Genomic DNA, 20616 nt, shown 5'->3' on the forward strand with positions numbered 1-20616 from the left:
TCCATCAGCAGCCAGCTCGGGATAGACAGTGTACATGGAGACTGAATTAGCTGCTTTCTCTTTTGGAAACAGTGATGGATGACAGTCTACACACAGTAGCACAAAGCCACCAATGCCAGCCTCCTGTATTACTGCTGTTGTGGTTCACTGTGGCCACAAGCAACAGAAAAGCTTCAAAACTCATTATGAACATGGATAGGGCTGAGATTGTGACATCATGGATCACATAATCAGGGTCTCTCTGCTTTCGGTTTCTTGCTTCAGAACCACGAGGCTGCCCAGAGATTACCAGTCACACTGTGGGGATGTCAGAGAGTCCCATCGGACCCAAACCCACCATGCTTCGGGCTGATATGCCTGCAACACCCAACTTTCAGCAGATGTTTGCATCTTCCTGCACAGTTTCAAGCAATGGACCTGGCCAGAGGAGAGAGAGGTAGGAAGAAGGGATTTTGCCTTGTTAGAAGTTCCCCTCGGAGGCCAGAGCAATGAGCTGAGAGTAGAAAGAAAAGACTAGGTAGAGCGGGGCCCAACAGTGGACTCCACTCGGACATGGTAGAAAAGATCCCGTGCCCAGTACTGTGGGCCAGTGGTGCCAAACACCACAACTCATAGAACTTGCTCTTGTCACTGGCACTGGAAAATACACAAACACATAGGAAAATGTTGCAAAAAAAGTATTGCAAAAATGGAAAGGAAGAAAGGGACTGTGGTAAACCAAACTGTCCTCTTTTGTTTTAAAAAGATGCAGGCCTTGAGAAATTCATTAAGGTCAGCTGCCACTCTGGCCCAAAGTAGAACGTAAACTCTGCCATGTCTCTTGTACAGGTTTTCCATTTCCCTTCCCATTAAAATAAAGGGGGTCAACCTGGCAATGGTGGCACATGCCATTAATCCCAGCACTTAGGAGGTAGACGCAGATCAATCTCTGTAAATTCAAGGCTAGCCTGGTCTACAGAGTGAGTTACAGAGAAACCCTGTCTCAAAAAAACCAACAGAAAGAAAGAAGGGAAGGCAGGGGGAGGGAAGAAGGAAAGAAAGAAAGAATAAATTTTGAAAAATTAAAACTTAGAAGAGCTTGGCATCACATGTAGAAGCTGTACCTAGTATGTACCAATTTAAATGTGTTTATGACAAGAGCTGTATTTTCAGTGGCTTTTCTTGGTTCCTGAATGTGGTAATTCCTAGTCAAGCTGTCCCCCTATCTGCAGGAGATATGACCTTAGAACTGGTTGATGCCTGAGATCCTAGACAGGACCAAACCCTGCACATAATATGTTTTCTCAAGTATTCATACCTATGATAATTTTGACCTTTTCTCAAAGGAAATACATTGTAGATTCCCGTTGGCTTAGTCAATAAGCCAGCATCCTCATTCTTGCTCTTTGGAGCTATTTTTATTTTTGATGTTTTTATATTTATTTATTTTTATTGGATTACTGTTTTGTCTGCATGTATGTCTGCTTACCATACATATTCCTGGTCCCTGTAGAGGTCAGAAGAGAGCATCAGATCCTCCCTCCTGAACAGGAGTTACAGGTGGTTGTGAGCCACTGTGTGGGTACTGAGAATCAAACCCTGATCCTCTGTAAGAGCAGCCAGTGATTAACCACTGAACCATTTCACCATCCCCTTTGGGGCTATTTTTAATTGACCTGAGAGTTACTTGAACATGAACACAGTCATACAACACCGGCCAGTCATCTAACTACTAAGAGTGGGTAGCGTATATCATATGGATACGCTCAATCAGGGACAATTCACAACGTGGACATGATGGAGTAGGACAGCATATGAATCGTCATTCTACTCAGAATGACGTTTAAGACTTAGCAGTTGTTTATTTCTAGAATTTTCAATTTAACATTTTTTTTTAGACCTCTGTCTCTGAAAAACTTATAAGGGACAGGGTATACTGCATCTTGTCTGCTGTTCAACCAGCTTTAGTGCCTACATCTCCAGCCCTGTCTTCTCTATGTCTTACAAGGGTTACTGATTTCGAGGTAACCTTATGCCCCTTACATTCCCTTATGGATGTTTTTGTCTTTTAAACAGCCTGCCTTCTGCAGAACGCCAGTGGGTGGAGAGCAGCCCCAAGTCCACCCTAACTCTACTGGGGAATAGCCATCCTTCTGAAAGTCCTCGAGGCACCCATGAGTTCTGCATCACTGGCAAGGACTCTCCAGGGCTGCCCTGCTTCCAATCCTCAGAGCTCCAGGCCTCTTTTCACAGCCATGAGCTGTCCATGTCAGAGCCTCAGGATGCTCTGCCCCCTGCAGGCAGCCAAGCCTTCTTAGGCTTCAACACTGCCTCCGTATCAAGTGGCCTTCCACCTGGCGAGGACCCAGGTGCCCTGCTGGTCAATTCCCATGGGACATCACCAGCCCCTGGAGCCCCGCTGACAACAGCAGGGGCTACTGACAATGGCTTCCTGTCCCACAACTTTCTCACGGTGTCACCTGGACCCAGCAGCCACCACAGTCCAGGCCTGCAGAACCAGGGGTTAAGCCTGCCTGGGCAGCCACCCCTCCCTGAGAAGAAGAGAGCCTCAGAGGGTGACCGTTCTTTGGGTTCAGTCTCACCCTCCTCCAGTGGCTTCTCCAGCCCCCACAGCGGGAGCACCATGAGTATCCCCTTCCCAAATGTCCTTCCAGACTTCTGCAAGCCTTCAGAAGTGGCCACACCTTTGCCAGGTATGTCTCCACCTCTGCCTATTCCCTTAGGGAAGGAAGGCTCTCTGGTGCTTTCCATTTGAGCAGCCTATCTCCAGGTTAAGTCATGTGCACTGCAGGAGCCATTCAGACCCCCTGATGGCTATTTGTGGCACTGTTGTTCTAAAGCCAGGTGTACAGGGTGCTTCCTCCTTAGTCCACTGTAGACTGATCCCAGCAGTAGAAAGTGCAGATGCTGCAATACTTCTGCCTTAACTGTGACTTGAAAATAAAGATCCTTGAAAGTTGGTTTCTTTTTCCCAATTAGATAATTAATCCAGAATTGAGTTATAAACCGTTTCAAGTGTTTGACACCAGCTTTGCTTCTGTGCTGTCCTTTCTGGGATTACAAACATCTGTGTTTTGCATAGCAGCGCAAGGCACTGACTCACCCTACTATTTGCTCCTTTGAGCTGTGTTTCCTTCCCCCTCTTAGGATCCTCATGTCTGTCCCTCAAACCTAGGCATGGATTTGGACTTGCAACATCATCATCATAAATGAGGCAGCAGTAAAAATATTCTGTATTAAAATTTTGCTTCACAGACAGCCCAAATGATAAACTCGTGATTGTGAAGTTTGTTCAAGACACTTCCAAGTTCTGGTACAAGGCAGATATCTCCAGAGAACAAGGTAGGTGGGGACAACAGTCCTCTTACAGTGTCAGTCATATTTGGTCTCTGGGTCCTTCCATGAGGAACTCCTGTGGCACATATCAAATAAGAGCAAAACACACCTTTATTATGGACCTCTGGGGAAAATTTTACAACCTTCATCTTTTTGTGGGAAAAACTCAGTACCAGTGAGGGTTTGGGTGAGAAGTGGGTTCAAGCCACATGTATCCCAGTGTGCAGCATGTGAATACTGGCTGTTTCACCAAGCCAGCAGCTCATCAGTCATGCCAGCCTAGCACTAATCCAAGGAAGAGAAACTCTGCTCAGGTCTCTATTAAGGACTCCTCAGAGCACAACACAAACAGGGTCACAGAGGAGAGAGGTGCACTGGGGGACGGTCAGCTTGGTGGCTACGGGCCATGAATGGGAACAGATTGTTTGCAACTGTGGCTGTAACCAGCACCTGTAGCCTGCATGTACCTGCCCACATTGCCTGCTTGGTCATCATGGTGCACAGGGAGCTCACGGCCTTCCATCTCTCAGGAAGGCTAGTCTGCTCCCTGAGATTCTGCCATTAGGTTTTTAGAACTAATGGAAATCTAGAAAGTCTAGTTAATTCCTGTGAGCTCAAGGAAGCCATTGTCATTTGAAATGGAAAAGAAGTGGGGAAAACAACCATGGCTTGGAAAGGCTCTCATTTCCCTCAGGCAGCCTTTGTAAAACTTGCTGCTTAGCAAGTCCAAGGGCTAGGCCGAGCAGCCCTGTGCTGCCAGTGTTCCCATGCTCTCCTGTCCCTGCTTACCAGGGAGGTGAAAAGACAGCATTTTCCTTACCCTATGTTTATCTGCCAAGCAGGGCCCACACCGGGCCTGGTTGTAGAAGCAGCTGGGAGAAGGGACTGCTTTAGTCCATTTTCTGAGGCTGTCACAGAGCCCCTGAGATTTGGATGACTTAGAGTCCAAGCGTATCAGCATCAGTTTCACACTGGTGAAAAGAGAGGAGCAAGTACACATGTGCAGAAGAGAGAGGACGTCAGTGGCCATCTTGCTTTGTCATAGTCCACCTTCAAGCAGCTGAGCCATCCTGGGACCAGCACCCAACCCAAGAGAACTGTTGTATTTAGCATCAGGGCTCAGATGTCAGTGTGATTTTCAGAAATGGGGCATGTCAAAGCACATCAGGAGCCATCTTGGGGTCTGGGTAGGCAGTGGCTTTTGTCCCCTGAATTCATCCATGCCTTTCCCTCCTCTCTAGCCATTGCCATGTTGAAGGACAAAGCTCCTGGGTCATTCATCGTGAGGGACAGTCACTCCTTCCGAGGGGCCTATGGCCTGGCCATGAAGGTGGCCACACCTCCTCCTTCTGTCTTGCACCTGAACAAAAAAGGTAAGGTTCCTTGGAGTAGCTGGGGATTGTTTGTGGTTTGTTTTGAGGTGAATACCGTGACAGATACTGGCAGCTGCTTGCACTGGTTCTCTTTAGTGTTTGCTTTATAAGGTTATTTTCTTCAGTAGTTATCTTGTTTAAGAACGTACTTATTTGTACATTTTATCTTCTTTTGTTTTAAGCAAGTAATCTTTTTTTACAATACATTAGAGCCAAGAACCCAGGAGAGCACCCTGTTTTCTGTATCAGCCTTTCCTCCTTTGGGTGACCACATGTAAAACATTACTGCTTGGTTTATCACTGACAGGCAAACAGTCATCTAAAAGAGATCCTTCTGTTTATTTTTAACTTACAGTTTGAAAACTAATATATATTCTTACGTGTCTTGTTTTGAGTCAAAATTCTGAGTCACTGAATTCTAAAATTATAGCTCTTACTCTCTTTCATAGTTCTCTGTTTTTTAATTGTTATTTTTAAAACTTTCATCTATCTATCTATCTATCTATCTATCTATCTATCTATCTACTTGCCTACTATGTATGCAGTGTTGTGCCAGTATGTATGCCTATATGCCAGAAGAGAGCACCAGATCTCATTGTAGATGGTTGTGAGCCTCCATGTGGGTGCTAGGAATTGAACTCAGGACCTCTGGAAGAGCAGCCTGTGCTCTTAACCTCTGAGCCATCTCTCCAGCCTCTCTGTTTTGTTTTATAAATACATCTTAATATGTTTTCCATTGTTGGTGGACTTTTTCATGGTTTTGCTCATCCACCCCCTTTGCCCATATATATATATATATATATATATATATATATATATATATATATAATCATCTTTACCACATATCACCAACTCTAACAAGTAAAGAGTCTCCTTTGTCTTCTCTTTATCACCAAAATGGTCATTTTGGCCTGGGGGAAAGAACAACCTCAGGCATGAGGAGTGTGTGGAAGTCACCCTATGACAAGGTGCCAGAGGTAATTAATTATCTTACCATGAGATAAGGTTCACTGTGGCCTACAGTTTTGGATGGTTCAGTTCATTTGATTGGCTCTGGTACCAGGCCTGTGATGAATGATAATAGCATGATTGTGCTTAAGGGAGTACATGTCCACTCTTCGCCTGCAGAGTGAGAGGGAGAGGTTGAGGAGAAAGCACCACCTCCCTCAAGGGCATGCTTGCAGTGACCCTAAGACCTCTCCCTACTTTCTCACATCCCCACTGACCACCAGAATGTTCCTCTGGGAACTGAGCCTTTGCCACAAGGACCTATAGGAGGAGACATTGCATTAGCAGGGGAGAGAACTCAGTAAAAGCACAGATGTGGTACCTCATGTACATAAAGACAAGTGAGGCACCTGCTTTCCTACTCCATGCCTGGGTCTTAGGAGATCTGTCCAAATTAGTGCATGAAATCTGTGCTGAAACCTTCCTGGAGCAAACATGGTTTAGCTGCACCAAGAATGTAAGATATGTTACAGATGGGCTAGCCATAAGCATGGGTAGCTGACCATCTTCTTGGAATGTGCTTGTCTTACAAGACTAGGGAGTGAGGTTGGGAGACACCCGGGGCTCAGTCAGAGAGCATAGCCCCAAACTTGTGGGCTAGCAGGGCAGGACTTCTGGTGACAGAGCAGGGCAAGTCATAGAACATCTAGGATTCCCATTATAAGAAACTCCACATAACACTACTAATGGGTGGAAACAGGGCCTTCTTCACTAAGCACTCATTTAGATCTGGCTGCTGAGGACTGCCAGATCTTACCTGGTAGCACTGGAAAGGGAAAGTATTACAAAGTCTGGGAACATATCCTGCCTTGGGCAGACTTTATAAAGTCTGAGGATAAAGGAACAAAATAGAGGCTATGTGACTAGCAATGTCAGGAAAGGCAGCATGGTGGTCTTGCCTCTGTGTGTACACCAGGTCTGGATTTGACATTTGTTTTGTAGTCCATGGATAGATTTGAGAGAACAGATTGCCAAATGAGTGAAGAGCCAGTGAGTCACTGTGCCACCTCCAGTCATCCTGAGATGAGATGACTGTGGCTATTCCAGACTCTGCATTCCAATAAGCCCTTGGCAGCAGGATCTGTGTGGGGCTATCCCACAAGTAGAATCCAGACCCTCAGTGGGTTTCCCCATTAGATTGGAAGTCCTGCATGTTCTCCTCCCACAGAGGAAGGGCCATATGTCTATCCCCTCCGTTTTATCGGACAACGACTTTCATGGGGTCATCATTCCCATCTCTGCAAGCTTGACTGCCTCTAGAAAATGCTGACACACAGTTACTAATGGGTGCTACTGTTTATAAACATCATTTGGAGCGTAATTCCACCTCAACATCCCTCATCATAAATGACCCCAAGCAGATGTGTCTGAGGTTTCTGATTATTTATAGATTTCAAAGTATTTATATATTCATAGTGAGATACCTTGGGAATGAAGCTCAAGTTCTTAAAATTTTTCATTACTTTATAATTTTATTTGTATGGAGCTTTTCCTGATTGTCTGCCTGAATAGTTTGTGCATTTCTGGTGCCTATGTAGGCCAGAAGAGGGTTTCTGATACCCTGAAACTGGAATTACTAACAGTTGTGTGCTGCCATATGGGTGTTGGGAACAGAATCTGGAAGTCCCAAACCTTAACATTAAATTCATTTACATTTTGTATAGAATTCATACACACTTCACACCTGTTAAAGTTAATGTCATGCAATATTTCCCATTAGTTTGTACGTGAATCAAAGTTTCATGATATAAAATCTTCCATTTATGGCTTCATACTGGTGCCTAAAATTTTCCAGGTTTTGGATTTGGGACTAGGGATGTTTAGGCTACTCAGGCTAGAGTCTGGCAACCACTCCAAGCACAGGTCCAGCAGGTTGTGCTACCAGGAAGTTTCAATGTTAGCAATATTGAAAGGTCAGCTCTTACGGAGGGTGGTAAAGACAGCAATGAGAAGAGAGACAGCACACAGGCTGTCTACTGACTTCAGCGGCTTGGGGCAGTGAGTTCTCTTCTCCTGGCTCAGTTTGTACGTTTCCATCTTCAGAACATTGACCATTCAGTGGCTTCTCCTGGTGCCTTTTCTGTTTGGGTTGAGCAGCTGGCATGAACACAAGTGTTCTGTTTACTAGCAGTATAGTGGAATGCTGCTCCTACATAGCAGAATGCTTGTTGCTAAAGGCGTTTCTGCACCCAGCTGTCAGCTCCACTTCACCCAGAGGGCTGGCGTCCTTCCAGCTCTTTCCAGAAGTCTCTTCTGCCTGGCCTCAGTGCCCTTTTCTCTCTTGGAGGAATGTAGCTAGTGCTCCAAGGCCAATGCCATTCTGAGCTGCCAATCCATCCCTTCTCTGGGAGTTCTTGTAGTGTCTGAGGATGTCTCTGGGGGACTCTTAATCTCCACATTTCCACTTCAAGAGATTTTATTATCCACCTGGCTTACAGCACTGCCCACCAACTGTTCCAGGTAGCAGTTTAATGCTATTCAGAGGGAACCTTCGTAGATGTAGCTCTTAACTTTTATATCTGCAGGAGGCATCTTTTTATCTGTCTGTCTAGTCTATCCGTCCCTCCACCATCTATCCATCTCTCCTTTCTCTCTTCCCAGCCTTTCCTCCTACTCTGATTCCCCTATGCTTTAAATTTTAAAAGTTATTTTCTTACTCTTTCTGCAGCTGGAGACTTGTCCAATGAGCTTGTCCGGCATTTCTTGATTGAGTGTACCCCGAAGGGAGTGCGGTTGAAAGGGTGCTCCAATGAACCATATTTTGGTGAGTTACTTGAGATGCTCTCTTGAGACTTACAGGGGCATGGATCCCCTCCTTCAGGCAGCTTGAAGTCCCAGGGCCTCTCTGCCATGGTGGATTGTTCTAACTTCAGTGCCCAGGTCTAAGGCTGCTTCCATCTCAAGTCTTGTCTCTAAGATAATCTTAAAGTATAATTGTATTCAAAAGCTTTGTCAAAACCAAATAAATGAAAGGACCGTCCAAGGGCTAGAATAAGACAGCCAACAAATACTGTGAAGGGCAGCCAATGTGTCCCATCAGGGTTGGAACCCAGTGTGACCCCTATCCCTCAGGCACAAGGAAGAGCACAATGCTACCACCAGAAACCTTCCCAACCCCCCCACCCCCACCCCATCCCCGTTTCATAGCCTTCTGGATAAACTGGGCAGCCTAGCATCCTACTTGTTAAGAAATACGGGGCACTTTGTACTTATAAAGCCGATGTGCTGGGAATATACTGCAAGTCCCTTGATAGACCTCTTCACTGTCTTGGCACCTTTACTGTCATTTCTGGGAGTTGTGGGTCACATCCCACAGTGCTATAAAGGCTTGGCTTTGGGGAGTTTGGTCTCAACTGATTTTTCTGGCTAAACACACAGCAGGTGAAGAACTTGGTGATGTTCATTTGCTCTTATCCACTCTACAGGGAGCCTGACGGCTTTGGTGTGCCAGCATTCCATTACACCCTTGGCTTTGCCCTGCAAGCTGCTCATTCCAGAGAGAGGTATGTGGTGGAGGCCTCCATGTAGACTGGCTGTGTGTAGGATATTCTGCATTGTTCATAGCGTGCTGCTCCCAGGACCTACAGAGACCCTTAAAAAAATAATGAGGCAAAGATTCTTTAATGACATGTGTTCTACATAAACCCCAAAGAAAGCAGGTGGCCACCTGAATTAAGAAGGGAGAAGACCCTGCTGCAAACAGCAGCTCCAAGACATTGCACATTGGAAGGTTTCTAGGAAACAAAAACTCTTTAGCTTAAAAATGTAAGATACTCGGGGACTGGACGGATGACTCAGTGGTTAAGAGCACTAGTTGCAAGGATCTGGGTTCAATTCCAAGCACTGACGTCAGATGGCTCCCAAATGTACATTAACTCCCATCCGAGGGATCTGGTCTTTTCTGGTCTTGTTGTGCAGCAGGCATTCATGAGGTCCACAGACATACATACGTGCATGTACAACATGTATACATAAATAAGTAGTTAATCTATATATGCATACACACGTGTGTGTACATATATTCCCAGACTGATTTTCAGGGTCACTTGCATTACAGATTTACAGGCTTACAAAATGGGACATAAGCTGCTATGGCTAAATTTAGGTCATGAATGAACAAGTCTCTTTACTTTTATATTTGTTAGAAAATTGAAAACTTTTAAAGATTAGTATCTAGGAGTTATGGGGCTTGATTGTGTGTTCCAGCTTCCCTGTAGATAAATGGTTTTTTTTCTTTTAAATTTTGATCATTCATGTAAATGAATCCAGAGTCCAGGAAAATGTTTCAGGGGAACCATGCCACCCCCATCTGTGTTCTGGATGGGATTGAAGTTTCTGTGGATGGAACTATTGAAGACTAAAATGACTGTCACTGTCTGGGAGTCCTGTCATGAAATTGTCTTTGTCATGTGGACTACTGTGTCAGGAACATTTATTTCTCTTCTCTCATCTTCCTGCAGATCCACTGGAGGAAATAGCGGAAAACTCTCCCCAGACAGCAGCCAACTCAGCAGCCGAGTTGCTGAAACAGGGGGCAGGTCAGTGGACACAGCCTTGTTCTCTCTGTCCCTGCACCTCCAAGTTACTGGGCAGAACCGAACTCCATGCTGACACTTCCGTTTGGACAGTCATTTCCTGCTTTTCTATGCTCTCTGAAGGAGGTTTCCTTTTATAGATGCTTGGCACAGCTGGGTGGAGTGCAGCTGTGAGGAGACACGGCCAGGGCATAAGAGGCTAGAGCTACTGGTCTGACTCGAACAAGACCAAATTCAGTGGAATAAATGTCAAGTCCTGTATTGAGTGTGGGGGTGGGGGTGCAGCAAGGCAGGTTGTGGGTGACCCGCCTTGGCAGCTGAAAATGCAAAAAAGTCCTGTAGCAGTGACTCAACAGTCACTCATCATGAGTCAGCTGCTGGACCCTCTCTGCCATCTGTGTGGTGAGGCATACCAGCCAGAGCCAGGTCTCTGGTTGCTTTGTTGAAACATCTTTATTAATAGATTCTACTTCCTAGATCCATGACAGGACAGTATAACAGGTATAGAGATCCCATGTGAATGTTGGTTCTTCATTTGCAGCATCCCACAGCAGTGTTACAGCTGATGAGCTAGTGTCCTTACATCATTAAGTGAGGTCCATAGTTTACTTAGGGCTCAGTTTTTTGTTTTTTGTTTTTTGAGACAGGGTTTCTCTGTGTAGCTTTGGAGCCTATCCTGGCACTCGTTCTGGAGACCAGGCTGGCCTTGAACTCACAGAGATCTGCCTGCCTCTGCCTCCTGGGTGCTGGGATTAAAGGTGTGTGCCACCAACGCCCTGCTAGGGCTTGGTCTTGTAAAATTTATAATTTCTTGAAAATTTACACCATTTCTGTCCCTCCCTGCTACCCCTTCCATGCCTCCCCACTCCCTGTCGTGTTCATGAGCCCTACTTCTTTGGTTGTTATTACACACACACACACACACACACACACACACACACACACACACACACACCACACACACACACAACACACACACACACACACACACACACACACACACACACACACACACACACACACACACACACACACCACAGCTACACACACACACACACACACACACACAGGTCTCCTTTCCACTCTTATGCTCTTATGCCTTTTGTTTTGTGTTTTGCCTTTGCTCTCTGTCTCTGTCTCTGTCTCTGTCTCTGTCTCTCTCTCTCTCTCTNCACACACACACACACACACACACACACACACACACACACACCACAGCTACACACACACACACACACACACACACACCCCACACCCCTCCCTACTGAGTCCATTTGGTGTCACTCACGTATACCTGTAGTTAGGCCTGACTGATTCTCCCCCATCAGAGCCCATTCATTGCCTCTAGCTTAAATTTCTCAAGGCTCTACCCAGAGATGGAGAATTCACTCTTGGTGTTAATGGTCTTAAGAAATATCTTTGGTAGTCACTCATCAGTATGATGTCACACGAAGTATTTTCTTTGTCCTCAAATTCCCTTCTGCTCTCCCTACTCATTCCACCCACATGGTTAAGACCACCCACTGCCTCTGATCTTTTTATGCTCTCCATAGTTTGGACTTTTCTAGAATGCCTTATGTGGTAAACACAAATTATGTAGCATTTTCAGATTGGTTTCTTTCACCTGGTAATATGCATTGAGGTTCTATCATGGTGTTCATGGATGGGTGACTTCTTTCATTGTGTGTAGTACAGGAGTATATATGTATGTGTGTGTGTGTGTGTGTGTGTGTGTGTGTGTGTGTGTGTGTGTGTGTGTGTGTGTGTTTGTACAGATACATGTGGGTGCCTGAACATGTGTGTGCATATGTGTTTAGAGGCAGAGGTCCATGTTATGTATCTTCCTCAATTATTCTATACTTTATTTTTTGAAGCAGAGTCTCTCATTGAACTTGTAGCTCACTGATATGGGTAGACCAGCTGCCCGAGAAGTTCCAACCTCCCCCGTGCTAAGGTTATGGGCCTATATCACACCCAGATTTTATGTGTTTCCTGGGGGCCAGAACTCAAATTCTCATGCTTGCAGCTTCCATGACACTCATTTTTACCAACTAAGGTATCTTCCCAGCCCTGGGTGAACCACAGCTTATTTATCCACATAGCTTCTGAAGAGTATCCGGTTGCCTCTAAATTTTGGCAAGTATGAATGAAGCTTCTAAAAATATCCAAATGCAAGCTTTTGGTCAATATGTTTCCAACTTCTTTGATTAAATATGAAGGAGACTGATTGCTAGATCATGTGGCAAGAGTATAGTTAACTTTGAAAGAAACCACAGAACTTTTTTTTACAAAGTGGCTGTACCATTTTGCATTCCTACCAGCAGTCAGGAAGCATCCCTTTCTTCTACATTCTCGCTGTGTGTGATGGCATCACTCTGAAGGATGTGCTCATTCTAATAGATGAATAGTGGTATCTCACTTCTTGTCATCTCCTGAGCAACTCACTATCCAGCTAGAATGCCATGGTAAAGTCTAAGAAATTTCTTTATCTCTTCTGTATAATTCTTATTCTTCTAATGTAGTCTGCTCTATAAAGTTAAACTCATCACTGTGACTACTATTGAACCAAAGAACACTCTCTTGTTTATAATGTGGAAATGTGTTTTAGATTTACAGAAAATGGGTTATCGATAGCCACAACAAAGGTGGCAGGGACTTGCCCCAAGCTAGAAGTGTGTCACTGTGGTATTCCTGGGTTCCAGCCAGGTTGCCATTCAGAGCATTGACATCTGACATGTATGCAGCTATACAGACCTCAGGTTGTGTTGTTCAATATGGACTATATTCTTCCTATCCAGAAGAGGTAGAGACCAAAAGGAGTAGACACTGAGGCCTTTGGGAATTGTTTTCATGACCTAAGAGAAAAACCTTTCCCTGGGTAGCCAGCCTTCCCTTTCTCTTCTGGTCATTTTTTTGAGCCTGAGCAGACTGGCCCTGGGTCACAACTCACTGTGGCTACAGGAGACAGTGAGTATAAAGTAAGAGATAAACTCATAGCCCCTAAGTTTGTTGTCGGTGCTTGGGCTTGTGACCCCTGTGTCAAACTGATACATAGTGATGCATAGCATACTAATGTTATAACATACTGATGTGAAGACATCAGTATGGCCTTTGGCTAATTTGGTTATTTGCTTCTACCTCTTAAAAATATGTACTTAAAAAAAACCTGTAATGGTTGGTTATGAAACCACAACTATATATCAAGTTTATTTAAAACAAAAACAAAAAACACTGAAGAAAAAGGGTTATGGTGACATACCTCTCTGGGAGAGCTCACCTCATGGAGCTGAGTGGGTGGCATGGTCTCATCCCACTTCATGGATGGAGCTCTTGAGGTAACTGCTGTTGGTCAGATCATGCTGGGCGTCTTGCCCATACCACCATCTGCATTTGTGTTAGCAACAAAGCTCTGCTTCTCTGCCTGCATCATTAGTGCCAGAACCAGTCAGTGTGCCTCTGCAGTGTCTCTGCTGTAATACTGCTCTGCTCATAGAGTTCTCCTTCAGTTCCCTGTTAACCATATTCATCCAATAAATGTGGCATTCAGTCCTGTTAATGCCCACTCTTGTCCTTGTTTTTAGAAATTAATTCTTCCCCTTCAATTCCAGCACATTGTGTTAATATAATATTTTATTGAATCTCTGAGAATTTCTTATAATGTATTTTGATCACACTCACCCCAACTCCTCCCAGATCCTCCTCCTGCATGTCACCATCCACACCGCATGTTCTCTTTTTCAATTTAATAACTTACTGGAGCCCAATTACTTCTGTCTGTGCACTCATGGGGATGGGGGCCTCCACTGAAGCATGGCCAACCTTCCAGGAACCACACCCCTAAAGGAAAACTGGCTCTCACTTCCTTTACCAGACATCAGCTGCCATTGGTTCCTTTGCTAGGAACTGGGGCTTGTGTGTCTCTTCCAGCTGTGTGGGACTGTTGACTGGCTTGATCTTAAGCTACTGCGAGTTCATGAATGCAGTAGCAGTGGTGTATTCAGAAGACATAGTTTAGCTCCAGTCATCCCTGACCTCTGGTTCTGTTGTAATGTTTCCTGGGTCTTGTGTGGAGCGGTGCGCTATAGATTTCCCATGTGTGGCTGCAGCTCGCTAGTTTTAAATTCATTTTCCCATCTTATAAAAGAGCATTAATTTTTTTAATAGGTGAGCTTTCTTAGTGATAAGGCTTCATGTCAAACCTTGTAGTCTGTTTAATTGTTAGGGTAAGACATTAAGACATGAGGCTTAACTTATGGCTGCTTTGAGGGTTTTTTTTCCCCCTTTATACTGTAACACCGCGGGAGTGTGGATTTCCATTCCACTGAACACTACCAAGGCAGGGAGGGATTCAGCTCAGCAGGACTGAGGTTGGAGTGTGCACCATCCTTGCCTAAGGATTAGCTTTGGTCATTTAGAATTCCTGTAACACAGACATTGTATCAAAAGGATGGGGCTATTCTGATGTCTGGTCACTGAAGTTCCCATACTCTCCCAACCGAGTTCCACTTGTCATCCTGATCCTAGACTCCTGCTAAGGTCCTTAGAGATGTCCCATATCTTCACAGCAGAAGTGTAGACCCAGCAGCACAGCAGTCAGTGCAGGATGGGAAATTTGATACTCATGTCTTATGACTTTGTTCCAGTAGTCGAAACAATTTGTTTCTGTATTTTAAGCCTTCAATTCTTAATTGTTTCTTCTTGAAACTGAGGAGTATAAGCTAATCCTGGAAAAAGAGGCTTTTTCACCAGGCTTCCGATGGGTCTGGAGATAGTGTGACTGATCAGCTTAGTTCTCTCTGAGTATAGTTTAATAAAGATTGTGTGCTCTTTTAATTTTTTTTAAGCAGGGCAATTCCAAAAAGAAGAAGGGTATAAATGACTCTTAAACCTGTTACTTGTGCAGCCACTTCACACTGGGAAGAGGGGGAGATGGACTGAGAGTTCTCTGAACCAAAGATTGTACTGGGCATAAGTCACTTCCCTTTCCCTAGGGTTGTCTTTCGTATATGATTCCTTTACATTCCTTTCTGTAGTTTGTGTAATGCAAAGTTTACTCATGGTTTTTGCAAATGTAATGCAAGTCTCAATTTTCTGTGGTTATATAGCAATCCATTGTGTAATTCAACTCTTCATGGTCACCCAGCTTACCTGTCATGCTTGAAGGACCATCTTTCTACTGGATTTTTTTCTGAATTCTACATGTGACCGTAAGCTAAAGTCCCAGAAGTGACACTAAGGAATTTCAATATGCAGACCTGAAACTACCTTCAGTTGAAAACTTTTCCCAGCATGGGAATTTCCTGCTGATCAACACTCCCCTGTTTAATGTTTCATAAAGCACCATAGCTCCAGGTCTCCCCTCACCAGGAGCACAGGCTCTGCAGGCCACACGGTGTCTGGAGAGAGCCTGACTTTGTGGGAGTTGGTGCTGGCCCACTCACATGATCACAGGGGGACTGCATCCAGGGGTGTTACTTCTCCCAACATATCCCAACAACAGGCTCCTGCCTGGTACTGTGGTTGGAGCAGTCCTTATCAGGAAGCTCCTTGTGTTGTCTCCAAGACAGCAGTCTAGTCTGTGGTTTCCTGTGAACCACATCCAGGTGTGCCAAATCTATGGGATTTTCATAGTAGTTATGTCAGAACATACACACACACATACACACATGCACACACACTCGCACGCATGCAGGAACCCACACGTACACACGCAGGCACATGCACTACCATTTGAAACTGCATGAGCATCATGACAGGATCAGAGTGGTGTATTCACCCTCCTGAAGTATGTTTTCCATTTTCCAGGCTTCTTTCCAATGCCTGTTCATGGCACATATGCTTTTGATTTTATCGTTCTAATCATAGCAGAGACGGTTTATTCTGCTTTTCCAATTACCTGCTAACCATTTTTCCATGTTGCTATATAATTTTCATGATTACTATTTGCTGGTTGCTTCAGATTTCATTGAAAGCATGAATTTAACCCTTCCTTTATTCTTGAATCTATTTCCATTTTTCCTGCTGTAATGCATATGGCATGAATGTCTTCCTCTGTAGATTAGCTGTGTCACACATGCTATAGAAGATTTTTCTTTTTGTATCTTTGAATAAGTGGGACCCGGAGGTTACCTCCAGGCTTTTAAGCTCCTCCCAATAAATGTGGCTAAATTATCCAGATGGGGCTCAGGCTACCCCATCGTAAAAGGTACCCATTGCATCAGAGCTGTGTGGGCTTTATGCCTCGGACAATTTTAATTTTAAGAATTTTTGACACCTTGCTCTCTTTCCCAAGAGAACACAGGAAAACCCCTATCTTAGATGGGAGCTGACATGCAAGTAAATCAACAAGGCTTACAGTTCCCCTTCATGGTTTCACCTGTCATTGTGAGGCAGATCTGAAGTAGTCTATGAAGTGTGTTCTAGCAAAGTCACCTTGGCCTGAACTCAGGGGTGGTGACTTCTAATGTTTCTTATCCTCTCTGAGCCTAATCTCCTTGTCTGCAAACTAGGGGTGATAAAAAAAAAAAAAAAAGACTGTTCTTTGGGACTCTTTGGGATCATTATGACTTAGAGGTACTAGGTTAAGCTGAAAATAGTAAAAAATTGTATTTTGGGTTAGAAATTTCTTAATTCGGTTTTACTTCAGGGACAATGGCATTTAGACACTGGGATGGCCAAGCTCCTTTTCATGAGTGTAAATCAAAATAAAGTTTGCAGACCAAAAGTACCTCAGATGAAACTGTGAGATTAGAAAGTCCTGTTGGGTTGGTTTTCAGTGCTGGGGTTGGGCAAGTGCTCAGCCATAGTCCTAATCCTGCCTAAAAGCAGTCTCAATCCCGTGAGGTTCTTTGTTTCCTCTCAGTATCTATTCCCCTTTTGGTGCAGGACAGACCTTCCTCCCTCGCCTTTCTCTTCTGGGGCCAGTGAAGCTCCAGTCCTGGCTGACTCTTCTAACTCCTGAATGAAGGCAGGGGCTTTGCTTGTCCGATCAGCTTGTCAGTGTAAGATCCCATCCCTCTTTTCCTTCTCCACCATGGCTACTCTGTGCATTCCCTCCCTGAAGTTCAGGACCTCAGACCCCAGAATGTGATTTAGAGGAATAGCACCATAGCTCAGCTTCCGGGAGCCCTGTGCCAGATCTTGGAGCATCCTTCTGGTCCCTGGTCCCCCTGGTCCTCCCTGGTCCCCTTGACTTGACTCCTGTTAGTGCTCCTGTCGAAAGGTGTGATACCTGCTGCTTCTAAGCAGAGAGGACAGAGGCACCTCAGGGACCTCACCAAGAGTGTATAGGACAGTCAGCACCCGAACACCTTTCTTCATCTGAGTTTCTGTGTGGGTCTGCACCATGGGGAGGGGACACTTTTTTTTTTTTTTTTTTTTACTGCTTAGTGAAACTCTAGCCCCGTGGTTTTTACCCTTCCTAACACCGTGTTGTGGTGACCCCCAACCATAACATTATTTCTGTTGATACTTCATAATGTAAATATCTGTGTTTTCCGGTGGTCTTAGGAAACCCCTGTAAAAGGGTCTTTTGACCCCAAAGGGTTCACAGCCCACTGGATGAGAACCATTGTTCTGAGGCATCTGAGGCAGAATTAGTATATTCCCATGGCCCCTTCTGCAAAGTGAAGCCATCAAGGGCAATTCCATTGTTAATCTGCCCTCTATGGTTCTAACACCATAAAAGATGGGGTCATTTATGAAGGAGAAAGCTGTATTTTGGCTCACATTTCTGAAGTTTATGGATGGTGTTGTCATCTGCTTGGCTTCTGAGGGTGGCTTTGTGCTGCTTCCTCTTAGGCAGGAAACAGAAAGGCAGATGAAAGTGGTGTAAAAGGAAAGTAAGCCAAGAAGGAGACCTCACTTTAGAAGCCACCCACTCTGTTCTGGTGAAAGTCATGAAACCCTCTTACTATCCTCATCACCACTGAAGGCTGCCACCGTAATAGATCTCAGCAGGAGTCTCAGAGGGGACAAACAGCATTGTTTCTAGGAAAGGGCCTGTCTCCATCTCTGCACTGGAGGCCCTGGTTTTCTTCAGTGAGTGGGCTTCATGCAGAGCCTAAAGCATCCCCTGTGCTAACAAATCAGCTTCTACACTCTCAGATATGTGTTAACCTCTGCTTGTTATGCTGGAAGAGGGGCTAAACGGGGCAGTGGAGTCCTCAGGGCTGAACCTACACTCAGTTACTTTCTTCCACCACCTGAGAGGAGATGACTACAGAGAACACCCTCACCTGGCAGTGTGGCTGGAGCAGGTGGGGTCTATGCACTAAGCTACTGGGCTGCAAGCCATTTCTCCACAGCTCCTCTGCATGGCCTCCTCACTTTAGACAAGGTGGTCTGTAGAATGGAGTCACCTTGTGGATGTTTCTCAGGGATTTCAGTGTCCCTACTCATCACATTTTTGGGCATTTGTGTTAATGTAAGCATTGTCTTTACTCTTGCTGGGCAGAAAAGGGCAGAAAAGATCCTGAATGTACACAGCATTTCTCTCCCCAACAGGCCACCCCTGGTAGCTTGTTATATCCTCTTCTTGGTCCTGGAGCAAGCATGTTCTTGACATTGGAAAGCAGGGAGCTTGTGTTTGCCAGTGCTCCTGGCCTGGGTAATACATTCAAATTGTTCCTGGTCCTTTCCTCTTCTGGTTGGTCTCTCTCCATGTGTCCCCAACAGTCCTCCTGGCTAATGCACTTCTCACCCCTTCCCCATTGTCTTGCAGCCTGCAATGTTTGGTACTTGAACTCTGTGGAAATGGAGTCCCTCACTGGTCACCAGGCAGTCCAGAAAGCCCTGAGTATGACCCTGGTTCAAGAGCCTCCTCCAGTGTCCACAGTGGTACATTTCAAGGTGTCAGCCCAGGGCATCACCCTGACTGACAACCAGAGAAAGTAAGTATGGAATGGGAGGTGTGTGGAGGCCTTAGGTCAGCAGCAATGTACTTCTCAGTCATTTTCCATTCCGTTCTTTGAAATAGGACTTCTAGTAAACCTGGAACTCATTGTTTTGGCTAGACTGGCTGGTCAGTGAGCTCCAGGGATCTGCTTAAGGCCATGCAGTCCCCCAGCCCCTCCATTGCTAGAGTTACAACTCACACCAGCATACCCATCTTCACATGGGTATTGAGGATCTGAACTCAGGTCCTCATGATTGCCCTGCAAATGCTACCCATGAGCCAACTCTCCAGCTTCAAGATTGGTTTCTTTTCTTTTTTTTTTTTTTTAAAGATTTATTTATTATGTGTACAGTGTTCTGTCTGCATGTTGCCTGCAGGCCAGAGGAGGGCACCAGATCTCATTACAGATGGTTGTGAGCCACCATGTGGTTGCTGGGAATTGAACTCAAGACCTTTGGAAGAACAAGCAGTGCTCTTAACCACTGAGCCATCTCTCCAGCCCAAGATTGGTTTCTTTTAAATATTTCGTTTAAAATGCAGGATCTTCCAAGTTATTACTTTAAAATCACTGAGACGGACTAGAATCAATTGGCTTGTCTTTGCATCATTATTTCCATAATTGGTGGGCAGCTCCTGTCAGTCAAAGTAATACAGTGTCGTACCAGGAGCCTCCCTACAGCCTCCCCCCACCCCTCACACCTGCAGTGCCTTCCCCAGGGCCAGTTCTTTAAGTGAGCCTTGTTTTCATCTTCCCAAGTTGCTGAATAGTTTGAAGATGGGATCTTATACTTGCCCCTCCAGTTTCTCAGAGCCTATACATCCATCCGCTACCTTCCCTGTGGCTGACTCTGTCACCCTTTGTGGTGCTTCTGTTGGCCACTTGCGAGAACCCTCCTACCCGGTTTCAGTTGTTGATTGTTCATAAACAAATACTTTGTTCTTCTCCCTAAATGACAAGTAAAGGCATCAGTTTCTACTCCACAAAACATCCTGCTGGGGAAATGACAAACCTACCCAGCCCATCTTCCGTCATCCTAGACCCCAGTGACTGGAACTACTTTCTCTACCCACCCAACAGGCTCTTCTTTCGGAGGCATTACCCTGTGAGCAGTGTGATTTTCTGTGCTTTGGACCCACAAGACAGGAAGTAAGAATTCTGCATTTTTATAACTGAAAAGTATCCTTTTGCCCTTTAATTTTAAAACATTAACATAAATTCTTTGTCTCTTCAATTCTCAAGGTGGATCAAAGATGGCCCTTCCTCCAAGTAAGTGGCCAGTGTTTCTTCTCTTTTTGAGGTTAATCACAGTGCAGAACTGAACTCAGTTCTAGATGTGCAAAGAAGGGCTTATTTAGAAGACGAAACACAACAAAGCACAGGTTACTCACTCTCCTTGCAGTTTCCAAGGACCAGAGGTCAGGGTGGTAGATAGGTCTCCAAGCTGGTACTTGGCCCATCATAGCCTAC

At 45.1% G+C, this 20616-nt stretch overlaps 1 protein-coding gene across 14 annotated transcripts in view; it reads left to right on the forward strand.

Annotated features, from left to right (window-relative positions):
• Tns3 (tensin 3) overlaps positions 1-20616 on the forward strand; it is a 257261-nt gene that overhangs the window by 233509 nt on the left and 3136 nt on the right. For 13 of the 14 annotated variants that reach the window (XM_035452698.1, XM_035452700.1, XM_035452696.1 and 10 more), the window contains 10 exons: positions 265-436; positions 2056-2693; positions 3256-3342; positions 4578-4709; positions 8386-8481; positions 9143-9220; positions 10178-10255; positions 18975-19143; positions 20107-20295; positions 20389-20415. In XM_035452698.1, the coding sequence (XP_035308589.1) occupies positions 265-436; positions 2056-2693; positions 3256-3342; positions 4578-4709; positions 8386-8481; positions 9143-9220; positions 10178-10255; positions 18975-19143; positions 20107-20295; positions 20389-20415 (1666 nt within the window). The remainder of the gene's footprint in view (positions 1-264; positions 437-2055; positions 2694-3255; positions 3343-4577; positions 4710-8385; positions 8482-9142; positions 9221-10177; positions 10256-18974; positions 19144-20106; positions 20296-20388; positions 20416-20616) is intronic. The other variant, XM_027388131.2, reaches the window with a different exon arrangement.

Source organism: Cricetulus griseus, assembly GCF_003668045.3.
Source record: "Cricetulus griseus strain 17A/GY chromosome 1 unlocalized genomic scaffold, alternate assembly CriGri-PICRH-1.0 chr1_1, whole genome shotgun sequence".
NCBI lineage: Eukaryota > Metazoa > Chordata > Mammalia > Rodentia > Cricetidae > Cricetulus > Cricetulus griseus.